The 22264-nt window shown below is 50.7% G+C and overlaps 1 protein-coding gene across 2 annotated transcripts in view; it reads right to left on the reverse strand.

Annotated features, from left to right (window-relative positions):
• Window positions 1-22264, reverse strand: part of LOC119956448 (epidermal growth factor receptor kinase substrate 8-like protein 1) — a 97473-nt gene that overhangs the window by 59770 nt on the left and 15439 nt on the right. For both annotated transcript variants that reach the window (XM_038783698.1, XM_038783697.1), the window contains exons 2-3: window positions 12082-12153; window positions 1526-1563 (exon numbers count right to left, since the gene is read on the reverse strand). In XM_038783698.1, the coding sequence (XP_038639626.1) occupies window positions 1526-1563; window positions 12082-12128 (85 nt within the window). In that variant the 5' untranslated portion in view covers window positions 12129-12153. The remainder of the gene's footprint in view (window positions 1-1525; window positions 1564-12081; window positions 12154-22264) is intronic.

Raw genomic sequence — 22264 nt, forward strand, 5'->3', positions numbered from 1 at the left:
GGTGCTCCGGATTCCTCCCACAAGTCCCGAAAGACGTGCTCGTTGGGTGAATTGGACATTCTGAATTCTCCCTCTGTGTACCCAAACAGGCGCCGGAGTGTGGCGACGAGGGGCTTTTCACAGTAACTTCATTGCAGTGTTAATGTGAGCCGACTTGTGACAATAAATGAATATTCAATGTTGAATTGGACAGATTTTCGATGAATGGGAGGGAGTCAAGGGTCATGGGCGGGGGGGAGTGGGGTGGGGGGGGTGGTTCAGGCGGGAGAGTGGAGTTGTGATGAACGGTATTAATAACTGCCGTAAACGGTACCTGACCTTTAATACCTTGCCCCTTTAAGAGGCTTGGAACCCTGGGGGACTCCGCCTCTGGCTACGCCCCCAGGAAACAGTATATAGGATAAGGCTCCATGTGGCGAGCACACTTCTCTCGAATGCTGTCCTGTTCTCTGTATAGTGAAGCCTTTGATTACCGGCCTCGCTCTCGCGTCGTAATTGGGAGTGCCTCAGGAGTTGAGAGCGCAGTCAGAGTGGGCATGATCTTCGTGAATGGCGGGCGGAACAGGCTCGAGGGGCCGGATTTCCTACTCCTGCTCCCAATTCTTGTGTCCTTGGGGCAGACATCGCTGATGCATCAGCAGATTGAATGAAGCGTGATCTCTGAAGTCTTGGGCTGTGGAGGGAGGGTGTCCCCCCCGGAGGCTACCCTCACAGAGGTGGGCAGCCTTGTGAACGAGAGGCTGTTGTTGGGTTGGCCGGGTTCACACATGAAGAACAACCTCTAGTGGTCGGGTTGGGAAGGGGGGGGGGGGAATAAATCAGAGTCAATATGATCGAGGGGGGAGTGGACAGCATTGAGCGAGGGAGCACTTTGCACATCGTAACATTCAAGGCGATGGGCCAAGTGCTGGCAAATGGGATTAGGGAGGCAGGTCAGGTGTTTTTCTTCACATGGCGATGCAGACTCGATGGGCTGAAGGGCCATTTCTGCACTGTGTCTATAGAAGGGGGGGGGGGTCGAGAAAGCCCTCAGGTGTGGATATGGTCAGGGCTGAAAGGTGTTTTAAGTCATATGGATGTTAAAATGAAAGCTTAAAGGATTACTTAGTGTTGTAGTCTTTGGGGGTTGTATTTTAATTATTGGTTGCTAAGATGTTCACTGTATGTTTTAAAAAGGTTAAATTGCGTTCATAGAATAAACATTGTTTTGCTTTTAAAAAAATACTTTTCCATTTCTGCTGTACCACATCTGTAGAGTGGGCCGTGTGCTCCCCATACCACAATCTAGTGAAATTTGTGGGTTAGGTGAACTCCATGATACACTTTGGGGTTCTCTAAACCCTGGGCCCATAACACAGCCCCTCAATGTTGTTGAGTTTAGCCTGCTTCCTCTGGCCATGGATTCGCATGGTCCCCTTTCTCACTCCCTCAGGCTTACTGGAAGCCTGGACTATAGGCCCCAACCACCTCATCCTCAAACGATTCCCATCGCAGCCGAGCGAGGTAGGCTCCTGATGCAACTTACCGTATAAGGACTTGCCGCTGGTCTTGGATGACTTCTCACTGCAACATAAAAGAAAAATATTTTTTAAAAATTACCTCCGATCTGGTCACCTATTTTCCTGCCGTACTCGGCGCTCGCTGCGCTGCTAAGGGTTTTTCCAACGGGAATTTCCGTCTGGAGACCACAAGAGAACCAGCCGGAGTGGGTCATTCGGCCCATCGAGCCGGCCCCGCCGTTCAGTTCGATCATGGACGGCGTTGGGCTTCAACCCCACTCTCCCGCCTGCTTCCCCGTTTCCCATGATTCCCCGGGCGGCCAGAAAGCTGCCTCTCCCCAAGACTTAAATATGTTGATGGGTGGAGCGCCCATTACACTCTGGGGTGGAAAATCCCAAAGATTCAACAGTGAAGTAGTCACTCCTCATCTCAGTTTCTCCTCCTTGACGTGAATTAAAGATCTGAGGGGGTTTGAATCCAGCTGACGGGGTTTCCCATTTCTAGGAATTTTCAGGTGCTGCTTCCTCTGTCTGAGGCAGCAGGTTTAGGGTACAGGTAAGTTTTTGTCACTGTCTCCGTTTGGAGTGCTCAGTCGGGGCAGGGTCTCTGTGATGGGGTGGTCTCTGGTGGGGGGGGCTCTGTAATGGGGGTGGTCTCTGGTGGGGGGGCTCTGTGGTGGGGGGTTCTTGTGGGATGGTCTCTCCTATAGTGGGGATACACACACCACCACATGTGGACTCACCCCAACATATGTGTGCACACACACACACACCAACACATGTGCACACACATACGTGAACACAGCTTGACTAGTTGTTTTTTTTTTCACTCCGTGACCTCGGGTCAAGTTTAAAAATTTGACGATAACCTCATAGTGTTTTTTCCCTCCCCTGCTGTCTGACAATTTGACCCATTGTCAAACTAACAGAACACCAAGTACTCCCAGGGGAGCATCCAATCTGTGTGGCTCAAACAGTCCTGAGTGTGGCTCTATGGTGCGAATAAACTCAATAAGGAGAAGAGGAAATCCTTAACCCCCCCCCAACCCAACTCCCACCCCCCCCCCCCCCCCCCCCCCCCCCCTTCACCCCTCCCTCACCCACCGCGAGCATGATTCTCTTTCGCTTCTCTTGCTCGCGGGCAGCCTATTCGATGCTCAGTGTAGAATAGAGAAATACACCACAGAACAGGCCCTTCGGCCCACGATGTTGTGCCGAACTATTATCCTAGGTTAATCATAGAATTTTGGACAGCACGGTAGCATGGTGGTTAGCATCAATGCTTCACAGCTCCAGGGTCCCAGGTTCGGTTCCCGGCTGGGTCACTGTCTGTGCGGAGTCTGCACGTCCTCCCCGTGTCTGCGTGGGTTTCCTCTGGGTGCTCCGGTTTCCTCCCACAGTCCAAAGATGTGCGGGTTAGGTGGATTGGCCATGCTAAATTGCCCGTAGTGTCCAAAAAAGTAAGGTTAAGGGGGGGGTTGTTGGGTTACGGGTATAGGGTGGATACGTGGGTTTGAGTAGGGTGATCATTGCTCGGCACAACATCGAGGGCCGAAGGGCCTGTTCTGTGCTGTACTGTTCTCAATTCTAAGGGCAATTTATCACGGCCAATCCACCCAACCCGCACATCTTTGGACTGTGGGAGGAAACCGGAGTACCCGGAGGAAACCCGGGATGTTCCGGAATGCCGCGCGGTCAGGCCCATGCCCCACCTTGGACGGTGGCCCTCCAGTACTTCATCCCTGGGCCCTCACATGTGGGGCCCAGGACCCCCATGGACCACCTACCCTTCCTACCCCACCTGTGCTCACCCGCCGAAAAATTAAAAAACTCATCCGAATTAAACGGGAGCTTCACTTAACGAATGCGGAGGCGATAAATATTTTAGCCGCTTTACGCTGCTAGACTTAAATGCATTCACTTTATATTTCATAAGCACATTATGACCCAAAGGACGTTTCATTTTATAAACAGTAATAACACATGTGTATCTGAAACAGTCTAACATGTGGGATACATTTTTAAAATTAATTATTTCCTGGGCGTCGCTGGGCAAGGTCGGCATTAGTTGCCCAGCCCTAATTGCCCCTTGAACTGAGTGTCTCGCTCGGCCATTTCAGAGAGGGGCAGTTATAAGTCAACCACGTGGCTGTGGGTCTGGAGTCACGTGTAGGCCAGACCAGGGAAAGGACGGCAGATTTCCCTCCCTAAAGGGCCATGAGTGAACCAGATGGGGTTTTACCACAATCGACAATGGTTTCATGGTCACCAATAAGGAGGTTGGATTCTCAATGATCAGATTTTATTGAATTCCACCAGCTGCCGTGATGGGATTTGAACCCACGCCCCCGGATAATTAACCTGGGGCCTCCGGATTACCAGTCCAGTGACGTAACTACTCCGGCCTCTCCCCCTGAAATAAATAGCCCACAATAACCTTCCGAAGAAACTAATATTTATCTTACGTTCTGATTAATCGGACAAAACCGACTGGGACATCAGTCTCAACGACACGGCTGTTGCTGACGCTCATGTCAACCCGCGCCGCACGCGCGGGAGCCGGTCTGGCTGTGTGATGCCCCGCGGGTGGTGGGGGGTGAGGGTTTTGGAACTTTGTCTTGTACAGACGACATTTTGAGACCCGCTCGTTTGAAGGGAACGCTGGGGGGGGGGGGGGGGGGGGGGGGGGGGAGAAGACTCATTGACAGGGCCCACTGGGACGTTTCCTGAACGCCATTTTATTACGTCCGTTGGCAGAATTTAACACTCCCCCGCAGGCAGGTGTGTGCGGGGGGGGGGGGGGGGGGGGGGGTTGTCGGCTGAGAGCACAATTCCTCAGACAGACTTCCCGCTGGATTCCTGCCCACCCTGACCAATTTTAGGAAGGAGTGCGCCAGGCCTCAGTCAGCCCTCATCCCAACTGAGGCCCGAAAGTGGTCAATTATTAACAGTGTCACCAATTTTGGGCGGCAGGGAAGCGCAGTGGTTAGCACTGTTGCTTTGCGGGAGATCCCGTTGACGACGACGGCGGGGTTGGTTAGTGGTGCCCTGAGTGGGGGTGAGATAGTGGCGGGGAAATCGCTGACAGAGTCAGGGAGAAACTTCCAGCAGACACGTGGAAAACATTCCATTAGATTGCGCCCAAAGTTTTATTTTTTTTTAATTATTGGAGACGTTTGGAGAGTCGTAAAAATTCTGGAAGTGGGAGCAAAATGGAGGTTTGATTGACATTCAGGAATCATAATAATGATCTTTATTATTGTCACATTACATTAACACTGCAATGAAGTTACTGTCAAAAGCCCCTAGTCGCCACACTCCGGCACCTGTTCAGGTACACCGAGGGAGAATTCAGAATGTCCAATTCACCTAACAAGCACGTCTTTCGGGGCTTGTGGGAGGAAACCGGAGCACCCGGAGGAAACCCACGCAGACACGGGGGAGAACGTGCAGACTCCGCACAGACAGTGACCCAAGCCGGGAATCGAAACCGGGTCCCTGGAGCTGTGAAGCAACAGTGTTTTTTTTAATTTAGAGTGCCCAATTATTTTTTTTTTTCAATTAAGGGGCAATTTAGCGCGGCCAATCCACCTACCCTGCACATCTTTGGGTTGTGGGGGCGAAACCCACGCAGGCACGGGAAGAACGTGCAAACTCCACACGGACAGCGACCCGAGGCCGGGATTCGAACCCGGGTCCTCAGCGCCGTGAGGCAGCAATGCTAACCCACTGTGCCACCGTGCTGCCCCTGAAGCAACAGTGTTAACCCATCAGCCACGATCCTACTGAATGGAAGGTGTGCAGGCCTTGAGGGGCTGAATGGCATACACCTGTTCCCATGGAAGTGAAGGTGATGTAGTCGGAACATCAGTGGTCTTGAGTACATGGGGACCTGACTAATGGTCTGGGGGGGGGGGGGGTTTAAATTGCGACACCGCAGCCAGTGAAATTGACAGCTCCAGGACAATGGCGCCCCCTTCAGGGAAGGAAATCCGCCGCCCTTACCCGGTCTGACCGACATGTGACTCCAGACCCACAGCAAATGTGCTCGACCCTTAAGTGCCCCCCTCTCTGAGAAGGCCGAGAGAGTCTCTCAGGTGGCGGGGTGATTAGGGACGGGCAACAAATGGTGGCCTTGCCCAACCAGCGACGCCCACGTCCCAATAAAAAAAAAACCTTGTTATGCAATTGGCTGCACCGAGAGGGTGGGTGGGCTGCGAGGACGGCTGTGCTGATCGGCGGGGGGGGGGGGGGGGGGGGGGGCTGTGTAGCTGCAGACCTCAGAAGAATCGGCAACCCTAATGTTTATTCTCAAGACAGGTGCCAACCCGCTCCCCCCCCCCCTCCCCCCTCCACCTTCTCCATTTAAAGCCGGCGCTTCACAGCGCGCGGATTGAGGAGAACTTTGCAAACATCTGCGCCATTGTGCGCAGACTGTTATCTGACAATGACAATGGGCCACTCAGATCGAAACAGTTTTCATCCTGCAAGGTGCCTCCAGGCTTGAAACCAGGCCGCATGCCAAACACAGCTGACGGCACAGTTCAGGCATTTGATTCAGCAGCGGTTGGGAGTGGAGGATAAGGCCCGGTTATGTGGATTGACAGGTTCTCAGGAATAATAAGAAGGCGGGATGGGTGTTTGGTCGTGTCGTTCCTGACTGATCTCTTTGACGCAATGTTTGCAGCGTGGTGGAGCTGTGCAGAAACACACCTCAAGCGACTTAAATGCCCCGAAGGGGAGATGGTAGATAGCTTTAAGTTCCTGGGGGTGTCACCATCACCAGCAGTCTGTCCTGGTCCACTCACATTGATGCAACAGTCAAGAAAGCCCAACAACGTCTCTACTTCCTACGGAAGCTAAAAAAATTCAGCACGTCTGCATCGACTTTCACAAACTTCTACAGATAAGCGATAGAGAGCATCCTATCCAGCTGCATCACAGCCTGGTATGGCAACTGCTCGGCCCAAGATCGCAAGAAACTGCAGAGTGTGGTGAACTCAGCCCAACGCATCACACAAGCCCGCCACCCCCACATTGATTCTGTCTACACCTCCCGCTGCCTCAGGAAGGCAGACAGCATTATCAGAGACCCCTCCCACCCAGGCTTTGCCTTCTTCCAGACCCTTCCATCAGGCAGAAGGTACAGAAGTCTGAAGACCCGCACATCCAGACATGAACAGCTTCTTCCCCACAGCTACCAAACTCCTCAACGACTCCCCCTCGGACTGATCTGTTCCCTGTAAGACACTATCCACGACACCCTATGCTGCTCTTGCTCATGTATTTGCTTTGTTTGGCCCCTTGTTCCGCACTGTAACCAATCACTATTGGTAATGTACCATTTGTCAATGTACTCTGTCGGTTATTCTTTTTGTCTACTATGTACGTACTGTGTACGTTCCCTCGGCCACAGAAAAATACTATTCACTGTACGTGCGACAACAAATCAAATCAAATAAAATATATCAAATCAAATGACAGAAAGGCTCACTCCCACGACTTGTTATCACGTTTTGTCAGAAACATCTAGAAGGACTTCATTCTCCACGAATCGCCTCACGGCGCAGTGCCTTTTATCTCAATTTAATGCTCAGGGTGTGGACATCGCAAGGCCATCATTTATTGTTCATTCTGAGAAGGCGGTGTTCAGCCGCTGGAGTCCCTGTGGTGTAGGCGCACCCACAGTGCTGTTAGGGAGGGGGTTCCAGCACTTCATTTTGGGAGGACAAATTTGAATGCGGATTACAGGGTCAACGGCAGGGTTCTGAGGAATGTAGAGGAACAGAGAGATCTTGGGGTTCATGTCCACAGAACTCTGAAGGTTGCCACTCAAGTGGATAGAGCCATGAAGAAGGCCTATAGTGTGTTAGCGTTTATGAACCGGGGGCTTGAGTTTAAGAGCCGCGGGGTTATGCTGCAACTGTACAGGACCCTGGTGAGACCACATTTGGAGTATTGTGTGCAGTTCTGGTCACCTCACTATAGGAAGGATGTGGACGCATTGGAAAGGGTGCAAAGGAGATTTACCAGGATGCTGCCTGGATTGCAGGATAGGCCTTATGAGGAAAGGTTGAGGGAGCTAGGGCTTTTCTCTTTGGAGCGGAGGAGGATGAGAGGTGACTTAATAGAGGTTTATAAGATGATGAGGGGGTTGGATAGAGTGGACGTTCAGAGACTATTTCCTCGGGTTGATGTAGCTGTTACAAGGGGGCATAACTATAAGATTCGGAGTGGGAGATTTGGAGGGATGTCCGAGGTAGGTTCTTTACTCAGAGAGTGGTTAGGGTGTGGAATGGACTGCCTGCTGTGATAGTGGAGTCGGACACTTTAGGAAATTTCAAGCGGTTATTGGATAGGCACGTGGAGCACACCAGAATGACAGTGAGTGGGATAGCTTGATCTTGATTTCGGACAATGCTCGGCACAGCATCGAGGGCTGAAGGGCCTGTTCTGTGCTGTACTGTTCTATGTTCTATTTCGACAGTGAAGGAACGACCGACATATTTCCCAGTCGGGACAGTGAGTGCCTTGGAGGGGAACCTCCAGGTGGTGGTGTTCCCCCTGTGTCTGTTGCCCTCTTGCCCTTCAGAGTGGGAGGGGGTCCCAGGCTTGGAAGGTGCTCTTGGAGAGAGCTGTAAATTTGACGGGGACATTGTGCATAGAATGATCCCGCAAATGGTTAGATGAATGGCGGCGGTGGAGGTGGAGCTTGAATGATCCCAGTGGTGGGCGCATGGGGCAGATGGAGGGGTTGGGATTGTTCTCCTTCGACGAGGGAAGGCCGTGAGGAGATTTAACAGCAGTTCAAATTCACGAGGCGTTTCGATGGAGTAAATCAGAGAGCTTCCGTGAGCTGATTTAAGATAATTAGCGAAAGAGGCAGTGGAGGACGGAGAGAGGAGAATGTTTGGTGTGCACAGCGAGTCGCTCTGATCTGGGAGGCAGGGGGAGATGCAACGGGAACTTTCAAAAGGGAATTGGATATTTGCTTAAAGTGGAATATAGGGGGCAGAGCAGGGAGGAGGGAGACTGATTGGATAGCTGCTTCAGAGAGCTAGCAGACACAATGGGCCGAATGGTCTCTTTCCGTGCTGTGAGATTCTGTACCAGGAGCTGGGGGTCCAGCTATGGGACCATCTGAATTACAGGCTGCAGGAAATGTCCTAAAGTGACCCGTTAAACAGACCCCAAAAATATAACTTTCAGCTCAGGCAGAAATAGACATTTCAGAAACTATTTTACTCTATTTGATCATCTAGGCAAAGCCACAATGTTCTCATTGATTAACCACCTTCAATTCACGGAGATACACATAACTACACACACTCACACCTACACACTCACACCTACACACTCACACCTACACACTCACACCTACACACTCACACCTACACACACACCTACACACTCACACGTACACACTCATACGTACACACTCACACCTACACACTCACACCTACACACTCACACCTACACACTCATACGTACACACTCACACCTACACACTCACACCTACACACTCACACACTCACCTACACACTCACACCTACACACACACATCATACATACACACTCACACCTACACACACTCACACCTACACACTCACACACTCATACGTACACATTCACACCTACACACTCACACCTACACACACACACTCACACCTACACACTCATACGTACACACTCACACCTACACACTCACACCTACACACTCACACCTACACACTCATACGTACACACTCACACCTACACACTCACACCTACACACTCACACCTACACACTCATACGTACACACTCACACCTACACACTCACACCTACACACTCATACGTACACACTCACACCTACACACTCACACCTACACACTCACACCTACACACACACCTACACACACACACCTACACACTCATACGTACACACTCACACCTACACACTCACACCTACACACTCATACGTACACACTCACACCTACACACTCACACCTACACACTCACACCTACACACTCATACGTACACACTCACACCTACACACTCACACCTACACACTCACACCTACACACTCATACGTACACACTCACACCTACACACTCACACCTACACACTCACACCTACACACACACTCACACCTACACACTCACACCTACACACTCACACCTACACACTCACACCTACACACACACCTACACACACACACCTACACACTCATACGTACACACTCACACCTACACACTCACACCTACACACTCACACCTACACACACACACTCACACCTACACACTCACACACTCATACGTACACACTCATACATACACATTCACACCTACACACTCACACCTACACACACACACTCACACCTACACACTCACACCTACACACACACTCACACACTCACACGTACACACTCACACGTACACACTCACACCTACACACTCACACACTCACCTACACACTCACACCTACACACACACATCATACATACACACTCACACCTACACACACTCACACCTACACACTCACACACTCATACGTACACATTCACACCTACACACTCACACCTACACACACACACTCACACCTACACACTCATACGTACACACTCACACCTACACACTCACACCTACACACACACACTCACACACTCACACGTACACACTCACACGTACACACTCACACCCACACACTCATACGTACACACTCACGCGTACACACTCACACCTACACACTCACACACTCACCTACACACTCACACCTACACACACACATCATACATACACACTCACACCTACACACACTCACACCTACACACACTCACACCTACACACTCATATCTACACACACACTCATACATACACACTCACACCTGCACACACTTACACCTACACACTCACACCTACACACATTCACACCCACACAATCACACCTCCACACACTCACAGACACTCACACCTATACACTCACCTACACCTACACACACACACACTCATACGTACACACTCACACCTACACACACTTACACCTACACACACTCACACCTACACACACTCACACCTGCACATTCACACTGACACACTGACACACACACTCACACCTACACACTCACACCTACACACACTCACATCTAAACACTCACATACTCATACGTACACACTCACATCTACACACACTCACACCTACACACACTCACATCTACACACTCACATACTCATACCTTAACTCACACCTACACACACTCACACCGACATACTCACATATTCATACCTACACGCTCACACACCCAAACCCACACACTCACACTTACACACTCACACCTACACACACTCACACCTACACACTCATACATACACACTCACATCTACACACACTCACACCTACACACACTCACATCTACTCACTCAAATACTCATACCTACACACGCACACCTACACACACTCACATCTACACACACACTGACACACTCACATACTCATACCTACGCACTCACACCTACACACATTCACACCTACACACACTCATACCTACTCACTCATATCTGCACACACTCATACCTACACACTCACACCTGCACACTCACACCGACACACTAGCACACTCACACCTACACACACACACCTACACGTGCTCGCACCTGTACATTCATACCTACTCACTCACACCTACTAACACACACACATACACACACTCACACCTACACACACTCATACCTACACACTCGCTCCTGCACACTCACACCTACACATAACTCACACATGCACACACTCACATCTACACACACTTACACCTACGCACTCACATCGACACACACTCACACCTATACACTCACACACACTCACATCGACACTCACTCACACCTACACACATTTACGCACCCTCATAACTACACACTCACATCTACACACTCACTCGCGCACACTCACACCTACACACATACACACTCACATCTACACACAGTCAAAACTACACACTCCCACCTACACACTTACACACTCACACCTACATACACACACCTACACACTCACATCTGCACACACTCATACCTACACACTCACACCTACACACTCACAACTACACACTCACACCTATACACTCACACCTACACACTTACACACTCACACCTACACACTTACACACTGACACCGACACACACTCACATCTGCACAGCTACACACAGTCACCAAACACACACCTACATACACGGCTCCTGCACATACACCAGCCCACACACATGGCTCTACATGCACAAACATGCCAACAAGCACCCCTACACACAAACACACAAATATACCGATACACACAGGCCTCTCCCCACACACACAAACAAACCTACAAAAACACACCCCGACATACACCCATACATACACACACCTACACACACACACACACACTAACACATATATACCGTCAAAATCTGCCCAATTCCACATCAACGCACACACAGCAAACGACAGGCGGCCCTTGGTTGAATACACACTCTGATGCTCAGTCACAAACTCTTTCTTCACCTCTCTCGTACATCGGGAAGGGGCTTGATGACTAACACACCAGATGCTGCACTAAGGAAAAGATCCAGTCACCTACCCATGCTGGAGAATTCCTGCTGGTAGATCTTTGGACCCGTAACTCATCGTTGATATGTTGATTGGCAAAATTCTGAAGGAAAATAAGGACAGGGTTTATTCAATTGGAAAGACAAGAATGTGAAGTCCAATAACAGCCTCTCGCTCACCTTTCCATTTCTTCCCTCACACACAGACACACCCACCGACCATTGGTTTATTCTGGGATTTCTTGACCTTAATGTGATGGGTCTAATGTGATCATATTCAGAAATTGTTGGTGGGAAAACACCCGGATATAGGGAGAAGTGGCCTTGGAGTGTTTGATGGGGACAGTGCAGAGGGAGCTTTACTCTGTATCTAACCCCATGCTGTACCTGTCCTGGGAGTGTTTGATGGGGACAGTGTAGAGGGAGCTTTACTCTGTATCTAACCCCGTGCTGTACAGCCCTGGGAGTGTTTGATGGGGACAGTGTAGAGGGAGCTTTACTCTGTATCTAACCCTGTGCTGTACCTGTCCTGGGAGTGTTTGATGGAGACAGTGTAGAGGGAGCTTTACTCTGTATCTAACCCTGTGCTGTACCTGTCCTGGGAGTGTTTGATGGGGACAGTGTAGAGGGAGCTTTACTCTGTATCTAACCCCGTGCTGTACAGCCCTGGGAGTGTTTGATGGGGACAGTGTAGAGGGAGCTTTACTCTGTATCTAACCCTGTGCGGTACCTGTCCTGGGAGTGTTTGATGAGGACAGTATGGAGGGAGCTTTACTCTATTATTGATTGTCAAAGAGCTTTAAATTATGGTTAACCTGCGCTTAGTATGGCTGTGTTCAGGCAGATTATATCTGGATCTAACTTATGGTGGGAACTGTCGAGATTTTATATGGTTGAACCATTCAATATGTATTGATAGAGTGAGGAAGATGCGATAGATTCACAAGCTGTTTATAAGAAAAACGCCTGCAATGCTGTCAAACTGCAGAAGCGATGGCAGAGCGGGCAAAAAGGGGAGTATCGTCAAAATTGGCGGTGGAATGGATGAATTAGAATCAATATGGTGTTCATCAGGAAGATTGTGAGTTCATAATAATAATAATAATCTTTATTATTGTCACAAGTAGGCTTGCATTAACACTGCAATGAAGTTACTGTGAAAGCTCCTAGTCGCCACATTCCGGCACCTGTTCGGATGCACAGAGGGAGAATTCAGAATGTCCAATCCACCTAACAGCACGTCTTTTGGGACTGGTGGGAGGTGTCTAACGAGTCTATTGATAGCATCAGAACCATCTCCCTCTGTGTGTGTGTCTCTCTCTCCCTGTGGAGTCTCCACCTTGTCCAAACCATAACTCTATGTCGCCCAACTCCAATCTGCAAAATCTCCCCCTCCCTTTGCCCTTCGACTCCCAGTCGTTCTATTTTATATTTTGTTAATTAAAGTTTCTTTCATTTTAACAAATTACGCAATTGTTGAAACCAACAATTCTATTGACACGTGCTTGTAGGATTAGAATAGCGGTTTTAATACAATTACAACAGAGCCAGCCTGTTAGCCGTTGAACTTTCGGTGAACTGGCCGGCTGACCCTGTGGCACTGATCTTTATACAGCAGCTCCCAGGGGAGGAGTCCTGGGCGGAGCCAAGGTGGAAGTCCCGTACAACTCTCGAGCATTCCCAGAGCTACTCCCCTGGAGGTCAGGTAGTTCAACTGCACTTACAATATAGACACAAGTATATACAGATTATAATCCGGTGTGAATCACATTCACCACAGCAATAAATCCTCAGGAGTGGTACCGCACAGTTTAAATGCCTCAACGCACATGAATACAGGGCAGGATAGGAGGGCAACAACACAAGGGGCTGGTTCAGCACACTGGGCTAAAGAGCTGGTTTTGAAGGCAGGCCAGCAGCACGGTTCAATTCCCGCACCGGCCTCCCCGAACAGGCGCCGGAATGTGGTGACTAGGGGCTTTTCACAGTAACTTCATTTGAAGCCTACTCGTGACAATAAGCAATTTTCATTTTCAGTTGGTTGAGCTGAATCACTGAACTTGGTACCTCGGCATGCACCAACGGATAAACTGGAGAATCGCGGATTAGATCTTAGCGCTATGTTCGAACGCGCAGCAGAACACATTCCCCCCCCCCCTTTGCCCCCCAGCTCCAGTCGTACCAATAGCACACTGTGGCGTCCCTATGTCGGATGCAAGACCCTTACAGGAACCAGTCAATGATTCTTTAATCCCGAAATAACAAAGACAAAAACTACAGAAAGGGTCCACGAGAGGATATTTTACAGATAGCCAGGCAAGAAATTCCCAAATTCCGGCACAATACAGAGCGATCATCATTCCGCACATTTATATAGAAAAGGCCGGCAAATATTCATGGTTCAGATTATTTTATTTATTTATTTAGTCAAACTTTTCCCAATTAAGGGGCAATTTAGCGCCGCCTATCCACCGACCCTGCGCATCTTTGGGTTGTGGGGGGGGAGGCCCACGCGGACACGGGGAGAATGTGCAAATTCCAGTGACCCAGAGCCGGGATTGAACCCGGGTCCCCGGCGCCGCGAGGCAGCAGTGCTAACCACTGGGCCACCGTATGCCCCCTGTTGGTTCAGGATATAATCATTGCGGCTGACGTCTCCCACCAAACCTGACAATAACAGGAATAAAAGAGGGGCTGGTTTAGCACAGTGGGCTAAAATCGCTGGCTTGTAAAGCGGGCCAAGGTCAGCAGCGCGGGTTCGATTCCCGTAGCAGCCTCCCCGAACAGGCGCCGGAATGTGGCGACTAGGGGGTCTTTCACATTAACTTCATTTCAAGCCTACTTGTGACAATAAACGATTTTCATTTTCCACCAAGAGCTGAGGATTTCAGTATAACAGGGACCAGGATCCAGCCATAAGGACTTGATGCCCTGCCACACGCACCCCCCCCCCCCCCCCCCCCCCCAACCACAAGACAAAAGCTGCTCATTCAAAACCTCACTCAGACTCCCAGGACATCCCGGTTAAAGATGGGAACCCCCCAACATAAGGGGAGCAAGAGGATACCGAGCACAGTACGAGTCATGGCCTGGCATTCTTGCATACAGGAGCCAGAGTGTTGTGTTCTGCTTCTTCATGTCGCATAAGCTGCTCCCTTGATGTATGCTCTGACAAAGGAAGGTTCAGACTTGGAGATAGCTTTAACACATTTATTGAACAGTTAACAATTCTCCGACTTGAGTTCGACTCTCCTGCTAATCTTACCATAGTAACTCAATCTAACTAACCAGTCTGCTCTAAGCCACGTGGTGGGTGTGATGCTTCCTGATCTGCCCCTGTCTCTCTGAGTGTCACCTGTGGAAAGAGACAGAGCATGTGTGTCCTGTCCTTTTATATGGGTTGCCCCCTTATGGTAGTGTCACCTCTGGGTGTGTCTTGACTGCCCATTGGTCGTGTCCTATCTTACTGACCTATTGGTTGTATGTCTGCATGTCATGATGTCTCTGGTGCTCCCTCTAGTGTTTACTTAGTTGTAGTGTATTTACATTAACCCCTTGTGTATTTCCAGTGATGCATATCACCGCACAGAGAACCAACGATACCCACACCATGCCCAGATTCACGACACAACCGACCTCAATCCTCTCGAACCATATCAGAGGCTTCTCTCCGAGCCCGCAGCCGCCACCCGAGCATCCCAACCGGCAATACGTGGTTAGTTCCACGCCGTCGGGAACTCGGCCGGTCGGGAGCGGAGCATTGCCGAGCGGGCCTCTGGCAACGGCCCCTCGGCGGCCCGGCGTACTCCGCGGTGACACCGATTTTCGAACTGGCGGCGGGCCCGATTACGGCGTCAAATGGGATTCTCCGCCCCGGCGCCAGCCGTGATTCCGGCGTCGGGCTGCGGAGAATCCAGCGCGAGATATTGGGAATATCAAAAAGAAAAATGGAGAAATGAGAGAGGCTTTAAAAAAAAAAGGCTTGCATTTATATAGCACCTCGGATAGTGTGTTATGGTTCACTCAAGGCAGTCTGAGTTGTAGTCTGGAGCTAAGTGATGGCAGAGGCACCATTGGATAGTATTGGAAGCATTTACAGGTTGCTACCCAACCTGTTTGATCGCAACATAAGAACGTAAGAACTTGGAGCAGGAGTCGGCCAACTGGCCCCTCGAGCCTGCTCCGCCATTCAATGCGATCATGGCTGATCTTTTATGGACTCAGCTCCACTTTCCGGCCCGAACACCATAACCCTTAATCCCTTTATTCTTCAAAAAATCTTGGCACACCTTCTTTTGCAATCTAGTCCCGGGGGGTGGGGTGGGTACACAGCGATGGAGAGGCGGAGAGGTTTAGAGAACTCCGGACTTAGTTTCCAGTCTGCCAGTGGTGGAGCGATTACAATCAGGGACAATCCAGAAGGCAGAATGGGAGGAACGCAGAGGGCCTCGGAGAATTGTGGGCCGCAGGAGATCACGGAGGGATGGAGGGGGTGAGGCCGCGGAGGGGTTCGTAAACACGGGCGAGAATTTAAAATCGAGGTGTACTCGGGGCGAACGAGGGCACAGGCGCGGGCAAAGCTCTGAATGGTCTCCAAGTTACGATGGGCGGACTGAGGGAGGGCAGCCTGGGCTGACTTGGAATAGTCAAATGGAGAAGTAACAATGGCACGGAACGGGCGTTTCAACAGCCGGAACGGGGGGTGGTGGGGGGGGTTGGGAGAAGGGGAAATGGTCAAAGGTGTGGAAGAGTTTGGAAGTAAGAAGAAGTGAAAGACGGAGGCAGGGCGATGATTTCAACACAGCTTAACCATCCCTGAATTCAACTTTGATGTTTTGTTGTGGGCAGTGCTCTGTTTTGTGGCTGGTGCCAGTTGGTGCGCACTTTCAATTCTGGTTCATCCAGCCCAAATCATTTTTCCAATTTCACAATTGCTGCCACAAGGCCAAAGGTTGTTTATCAGCAATGACTGTGCAACTTGACGTACGGGAGAAACTTTGATTCCACTTTTAATGAACTCCAACTTGAGGCATTGGCGGAAACTACAATTTGGCGCATCAACTGCATTCTTACTCGATTTTAGTTTGCAGTTTAATGAGTTAGTTCGGTATCAGACATTCAGCACCTTGGGCGCAATTCTCCCCCCCCCCCCCCCCCACCCCCCACACCGGGTGGGAGAATCGCTGGGACGCCGGGTGAGTCCCGCCACGCCGCCCCGGCACCCGCACGCGATTCTCCCACCCCCCCCCAACAAAACGGCGCGCCGAGATTTACGGCAGACCGCTCGGAGAATTGCCGCTCGCCGTTTGTAACAGGCGAGCGGCGATTCTCCGGCCCTGATGGGCCGAGTGGCCTGCCCAATACAACGTGTTCACGTCGGCGCCAACCACACCTGGTCGCTGCCGGCGTGAACATCGCACGAACGCTGCGGGGGCAGCCTGTGGGGGGGGGGGGAGGATTGAGCACCGAGGGGGCGCTCGAAAGGGGTCTGGCCCACGATCGGTGACGTCAGCCGCGGGTTGGAGCCGGCCACCCTGCGCATGTGCGGCTGACGTCACTTAGGCGCCGCCGTCGCGTCATTCTCGGCGCGCCGAGATTTACGGAGCACCGCTCGCGTCAAGGCCCAGCTGCCGAGATTTATGGAGCGCCGATCCTAGCCCCCTGGGGGGGGGGGGGGGTGACTAGGGTGCAAGGAGCGGCCTCCGAGGCCGTCGTGAAACTCGGCCGAGTTCACGACGGCCTTCCCGATGCCGCGCGGGAGCGGAGAATTCCGACCCAGGTGTGGTTGCCGCCGTCGTGAACCGGTCGGGAACGTCAGGCCGTTCGGCCCGTTCGGGCCGGTGAATCGGCGGTCGCCGTGAAAAACGGCTAGCGGCGATTCATCCGAGCGGGGGGTGGGAGAATCGTGTGGGGTGTCAGGACGGCGTGTCGTGAGTTCCCACGATTCTCCCACCCGGCGTGGGGGGCGGAGAATCGCGGCCCTTGTGTCTGCAGAATGACGGTCGGTCTTCACGTTTCTGTAGCTCACTGGGCTGTATGGCTGGTTTGTGATGCGGAGCGAGGCCAACAACGTGGGTTCAATCCCTGTACCGGCTGAGCTTATTCATGAATAACCTTCTCAACCTTGCCCCTCGCCTGAGGTGTGGTGACCCTCAGGTTAAACCAGCGCCAGTCAGCTCTCCTCCCTCAAAGGGGAAAGCGGACTGTGGTCATCTGGGACTGTAGCGGCTTAACTTTTTTTGCTCAATGTTTTTGCACGCAGCCAATTCATTCACAGATGTCAGAATGAAATGAAAAATGAAATGAAAATCGCTTATTGTCACAAGTAGGCTTCAAATGAAGGTACTGTGAAAAGCCCCTAGTCGCCACATTCCGGCGCCTGTTCGGGGAGGCTGGTGCGGGAATTGACCCGCGCTGCTGGCCTGCCTTGGTCTACTTTCAAAGCCAGCGATTTAGCCCAGTGCTAAACCAGCCCCTATAGGGGTTGGGGAAGGGGGGGGGGGCGGGCGGACGGCGGACGGAATTGGGGGGGGGTCCGTGAAGAGGGGCCTGATGGAGGTACTAATGGAGGGCATGAAGGGGGTGGAGGAGGGGGGAGGGGGTTGGTTAGAGAGGACCCACAGAGGACCCACAGAACCCCTGACCAGTGACATGCAGGCGGACAATCAAACTTGTTCGCGAGTAATCGCCCAGGAAGACATCATACTGAACCTGGCTAACCCCAGCATCGCATCATTCCCGCAGACTGCGGAACATTCTAGAAAATGAGTCACGTCCCGTTATTCGAGAACGGCATGCGAGCTTCATTTCGATGAACGAGCTGATTAAACTGTCATCATGTTGCATTGCCTGCTTCACAGCAGAGATTAATGCCAGCAAGGCCCAGCTTCGTAATCATGACAAATGCAGAAACTTTCAATTTACATTGACACCGAAGCATTTTGATTTTGTTACAAGACTTGTCAGTGTGCGGTGCAGAACCATTAGAGCAACGATGGAAGGGTTTTTTTAAAACTGTATTTCGAAGTGGAAAATGGAATCAAGCTATTTATAGGAAAGCTGACCCGATGAATTAATTAATTAATTAACAGATCTGGTAATTAAATAGATTAAGCTATCAGTGTGCACACAGTTCAAGTGTGCACTGTTCAAGGCTTGGTAGAAACTTGACTGAAAATGAGTGTTAACTTATTCGCTGGAGTACTGTGCAAGTGTTTTGCATAATATTTTTATTCCTTGGGGATTGCAACCGTTTTTCAGACTGAACAAATTGGGGAAGGATTGAATTATTTATCACAATATTTGATCCATCTTAATTTGTAGTTGAATCTGCAAATATCACATTATCCACATGTAGCTATTAACTCAGAACGTCCTAGGATGTCGGCCAGATGTAAGTATTATGATTATCAAACAGGCCAAGGAATATGTTTTAAAGATGAAATGAAAATGGCTTATTGTCACGAGTAGGCTTCATATGAAGTTACTGTGAAAAGCCCCTAGTCGCCACATTCCGGCGCCTGTTCGGGGAGGCTGGTACGGGAATTGAACCGTGCTGCTGGCCTGCCTGCCTTGGGCTGCTTTCAAAGCCAGCTCTTTAGCCCCTGTGCTAAACCAGCCCCTACAGATATTCTGTCGGCTTGCGGTATGATTTTATCCTCATTATTTTGTGAATATTTGCAGTATTAGTATTTTAAGGTTTTTCTACTTCTGTCTAATTATCCTAACTGTAAATAGATCTGACCACCAGTTTTTAGCCTGAATATAATGATCTACACGTCTGCTCAATGTCAGCCGAGATTTCACACTCGAGTCACCAGATTTGTTTTTTTAAATTTAAAGCACCCAATTCTTTTTTTTTCCAATTAAGGGGCAATTTAGCGTGGCCAATCCACCTACCCTGCACATCCTTGGGTTGTGGGGGTGAGACCCATGCAGATATTGGGTGTCATAATATATACCAATATATCATGGTGCAGACACACACTGATGGACACACACAGGGACCAATCAACATGTACAAACACCGCAGCCAATCACCAGTTAGAATACACACACTATAAAGGCAGAGGGCACCACGGTTCCCGCTCATTCTGGCTGCTGCCTCTGAGTGTAACAAGAACTCATCCAGCCCAGCACAGACTCACACCACGTGCTGAGAGATTCAACGGGTTCGGACAAGCCTTAGGTCTCTAGTTTAAGTTAGCATCATTTAGACCCACAGTCGTCGTGTGTTAGTTAGTTAGAAGTAGTTAATAAAATTGAGTTGAACCTTCATCAGTGTTGAAAGTGTCTGTTCATCTCTCAAGTCTACACTAGCCAACACTTCATTGGGAGAATGTGTAAACGCCACACAGACGGTGACGTGGGGCCGGGATCGAACCCGGGTCCTCGGCGCCATGAAGCAGCAGCACTAACTGCTGCGCCGCCGAGCCGCCCTACACCCCATTCTTATCTGGCGGTGTAATAATCGGCTTTATGCCTCTTCAACGTTACTCACTGGCAGTATCTAATGGAACTCAAAAGCCGGCGTAAAATCCTCGTCGCCCCTTTTAGGGAATGCTGACTATGCCACTCAGGCACTTAGCTGGACAGCAGCAAGTAGCCTTTTCCCAGGACCAAGCCCCATCCATTGAGATCTGTTGGCCACCCAAAGGCTGGCGACTCTACTGAATGGCAGCGCCACCAGGGAATGGTGGCCACTGTCGGTATGACACTCTCAAAACCTAGGAAAGCCGCTGAATCCAGGCCCTGGACGGGTGATGGCGGGAGGGTGCCACGGGGTGTGTTTCTTGGTAGAGGTTTCCAGCCCTCAGAGGCCAAGCCCCCACTCCCTCACTACCCAACGTTGGGTCCCTCAATCAGTCTTTGAGTACCTTGAACGGATGCCCCTGAAACCCCCCCTCCCCGGGGAGCCCACAAACAATCCCACTCGGAGATCCCAATAGCAATGGTATGGCCAGCTCCTGGGTCAACACCACAGGTGGCAGGATGCACCCATTCTGTGGCCACTAGTTACCCACTTAAGACCCTGAAAGGCAGTTCATGGACCTTCTGGCCACAAGCTTCATCAGGAAGGGACTGGAAGGTGATGGGATCCCGATTTGCGCCCCCCCCCCCCCCCCCCACCCTCCCTGGCCGATTAATTGAATGCCACCAAACTGGCCACAGGGGAGGGCATTGATTCCAACTATTTGGTGGGGAGCAGATGGAGGCATTTTCGAGAAAACGAACTTGGTGCATTATAATCCCTAACGACACCCTAACAAACAACATCAAACTAGAATTTGACGTAAATATCCACCATGTTTCTGTGTGAGAGAGACGCGGAGTGACACTGGCATGGGGTAACAGGGCACAATATGCCAGCGCCAAGGGTCCGGGTTCAATTCCGATCTCGGGTGACTGTCTGTGTGGAGTTTGCAAGTTCTCCCTGTCTGTGTGGGTTTCCTCCGGGTGCTCTGGTTCACTCCCACAGTCCAAAGCCGTGCAGGTTAGCTGGAATGGCCACACTAAATTGTCCCTTAGTGTCCAACGTTGAGCTGGGGTTCCAGGGTTCGGGCAGAAATGTGGGCCTAGCTAGGGTGATCTTTCGGAGTTTCGGTGCAGACTCGATGGGCCGAAGAGCCTCTTTCTGCACTGCAGAGATTCTATTATACTGTGCATGGGGTAACAGAGACACAGTGACAATGACATGGGGTAACAGAGACACAGAGTGACAATGACATGGGGTAAGAGGGGGACAGAGTGACAATGACGTGGGGTAACAGAGACACAGAGTGACAATGACATGGGGTAACAGGGGGACAGAGTGACATTGACATGGGGTAACAGGGGGACAGAGTGACAATGACATGGGGTAACAGAGACACAGAGTGACAATGACATGGGGTAACAGAGACACAGAGTGACAATGACATGGGGTAACAGAGACACAGAGTGACAATGACATGGGGTAACAGGGGGACAGAGTGACAATGACATGGGGTAACAGAGACACAGAGTGACAGTGACATGGGGTAACAGAGACACAGAGTGACAATGACATGGGGTAACAGAGACACAGAGTGACAGTGACATGGGGTAACAGAGACACAGAGTGACAATGACATGGGGTAACAGAGACACAGAGTGACAATGACATGGGGTAACAGAGACACAGAGTGACAATGACATGGGGTAACAGAGACACAGAGTGACAATGACATGGGGTAA

Source organism: Scyliorhinus canicula, chromosome 23 (genome assembly GCF_902713615.1).
Source record: "Scyliorhinus canicula chromosome 23, sScyCan1.1, whole genome shotgun sequence".
Lineage (NCBI taxonomy): Eukaryota > Metazoa > Chordata > Chondrichthyes > Carcharhiniformes > Scyliorhinidae > Scyliorhinus > Scyliorhinus canicula.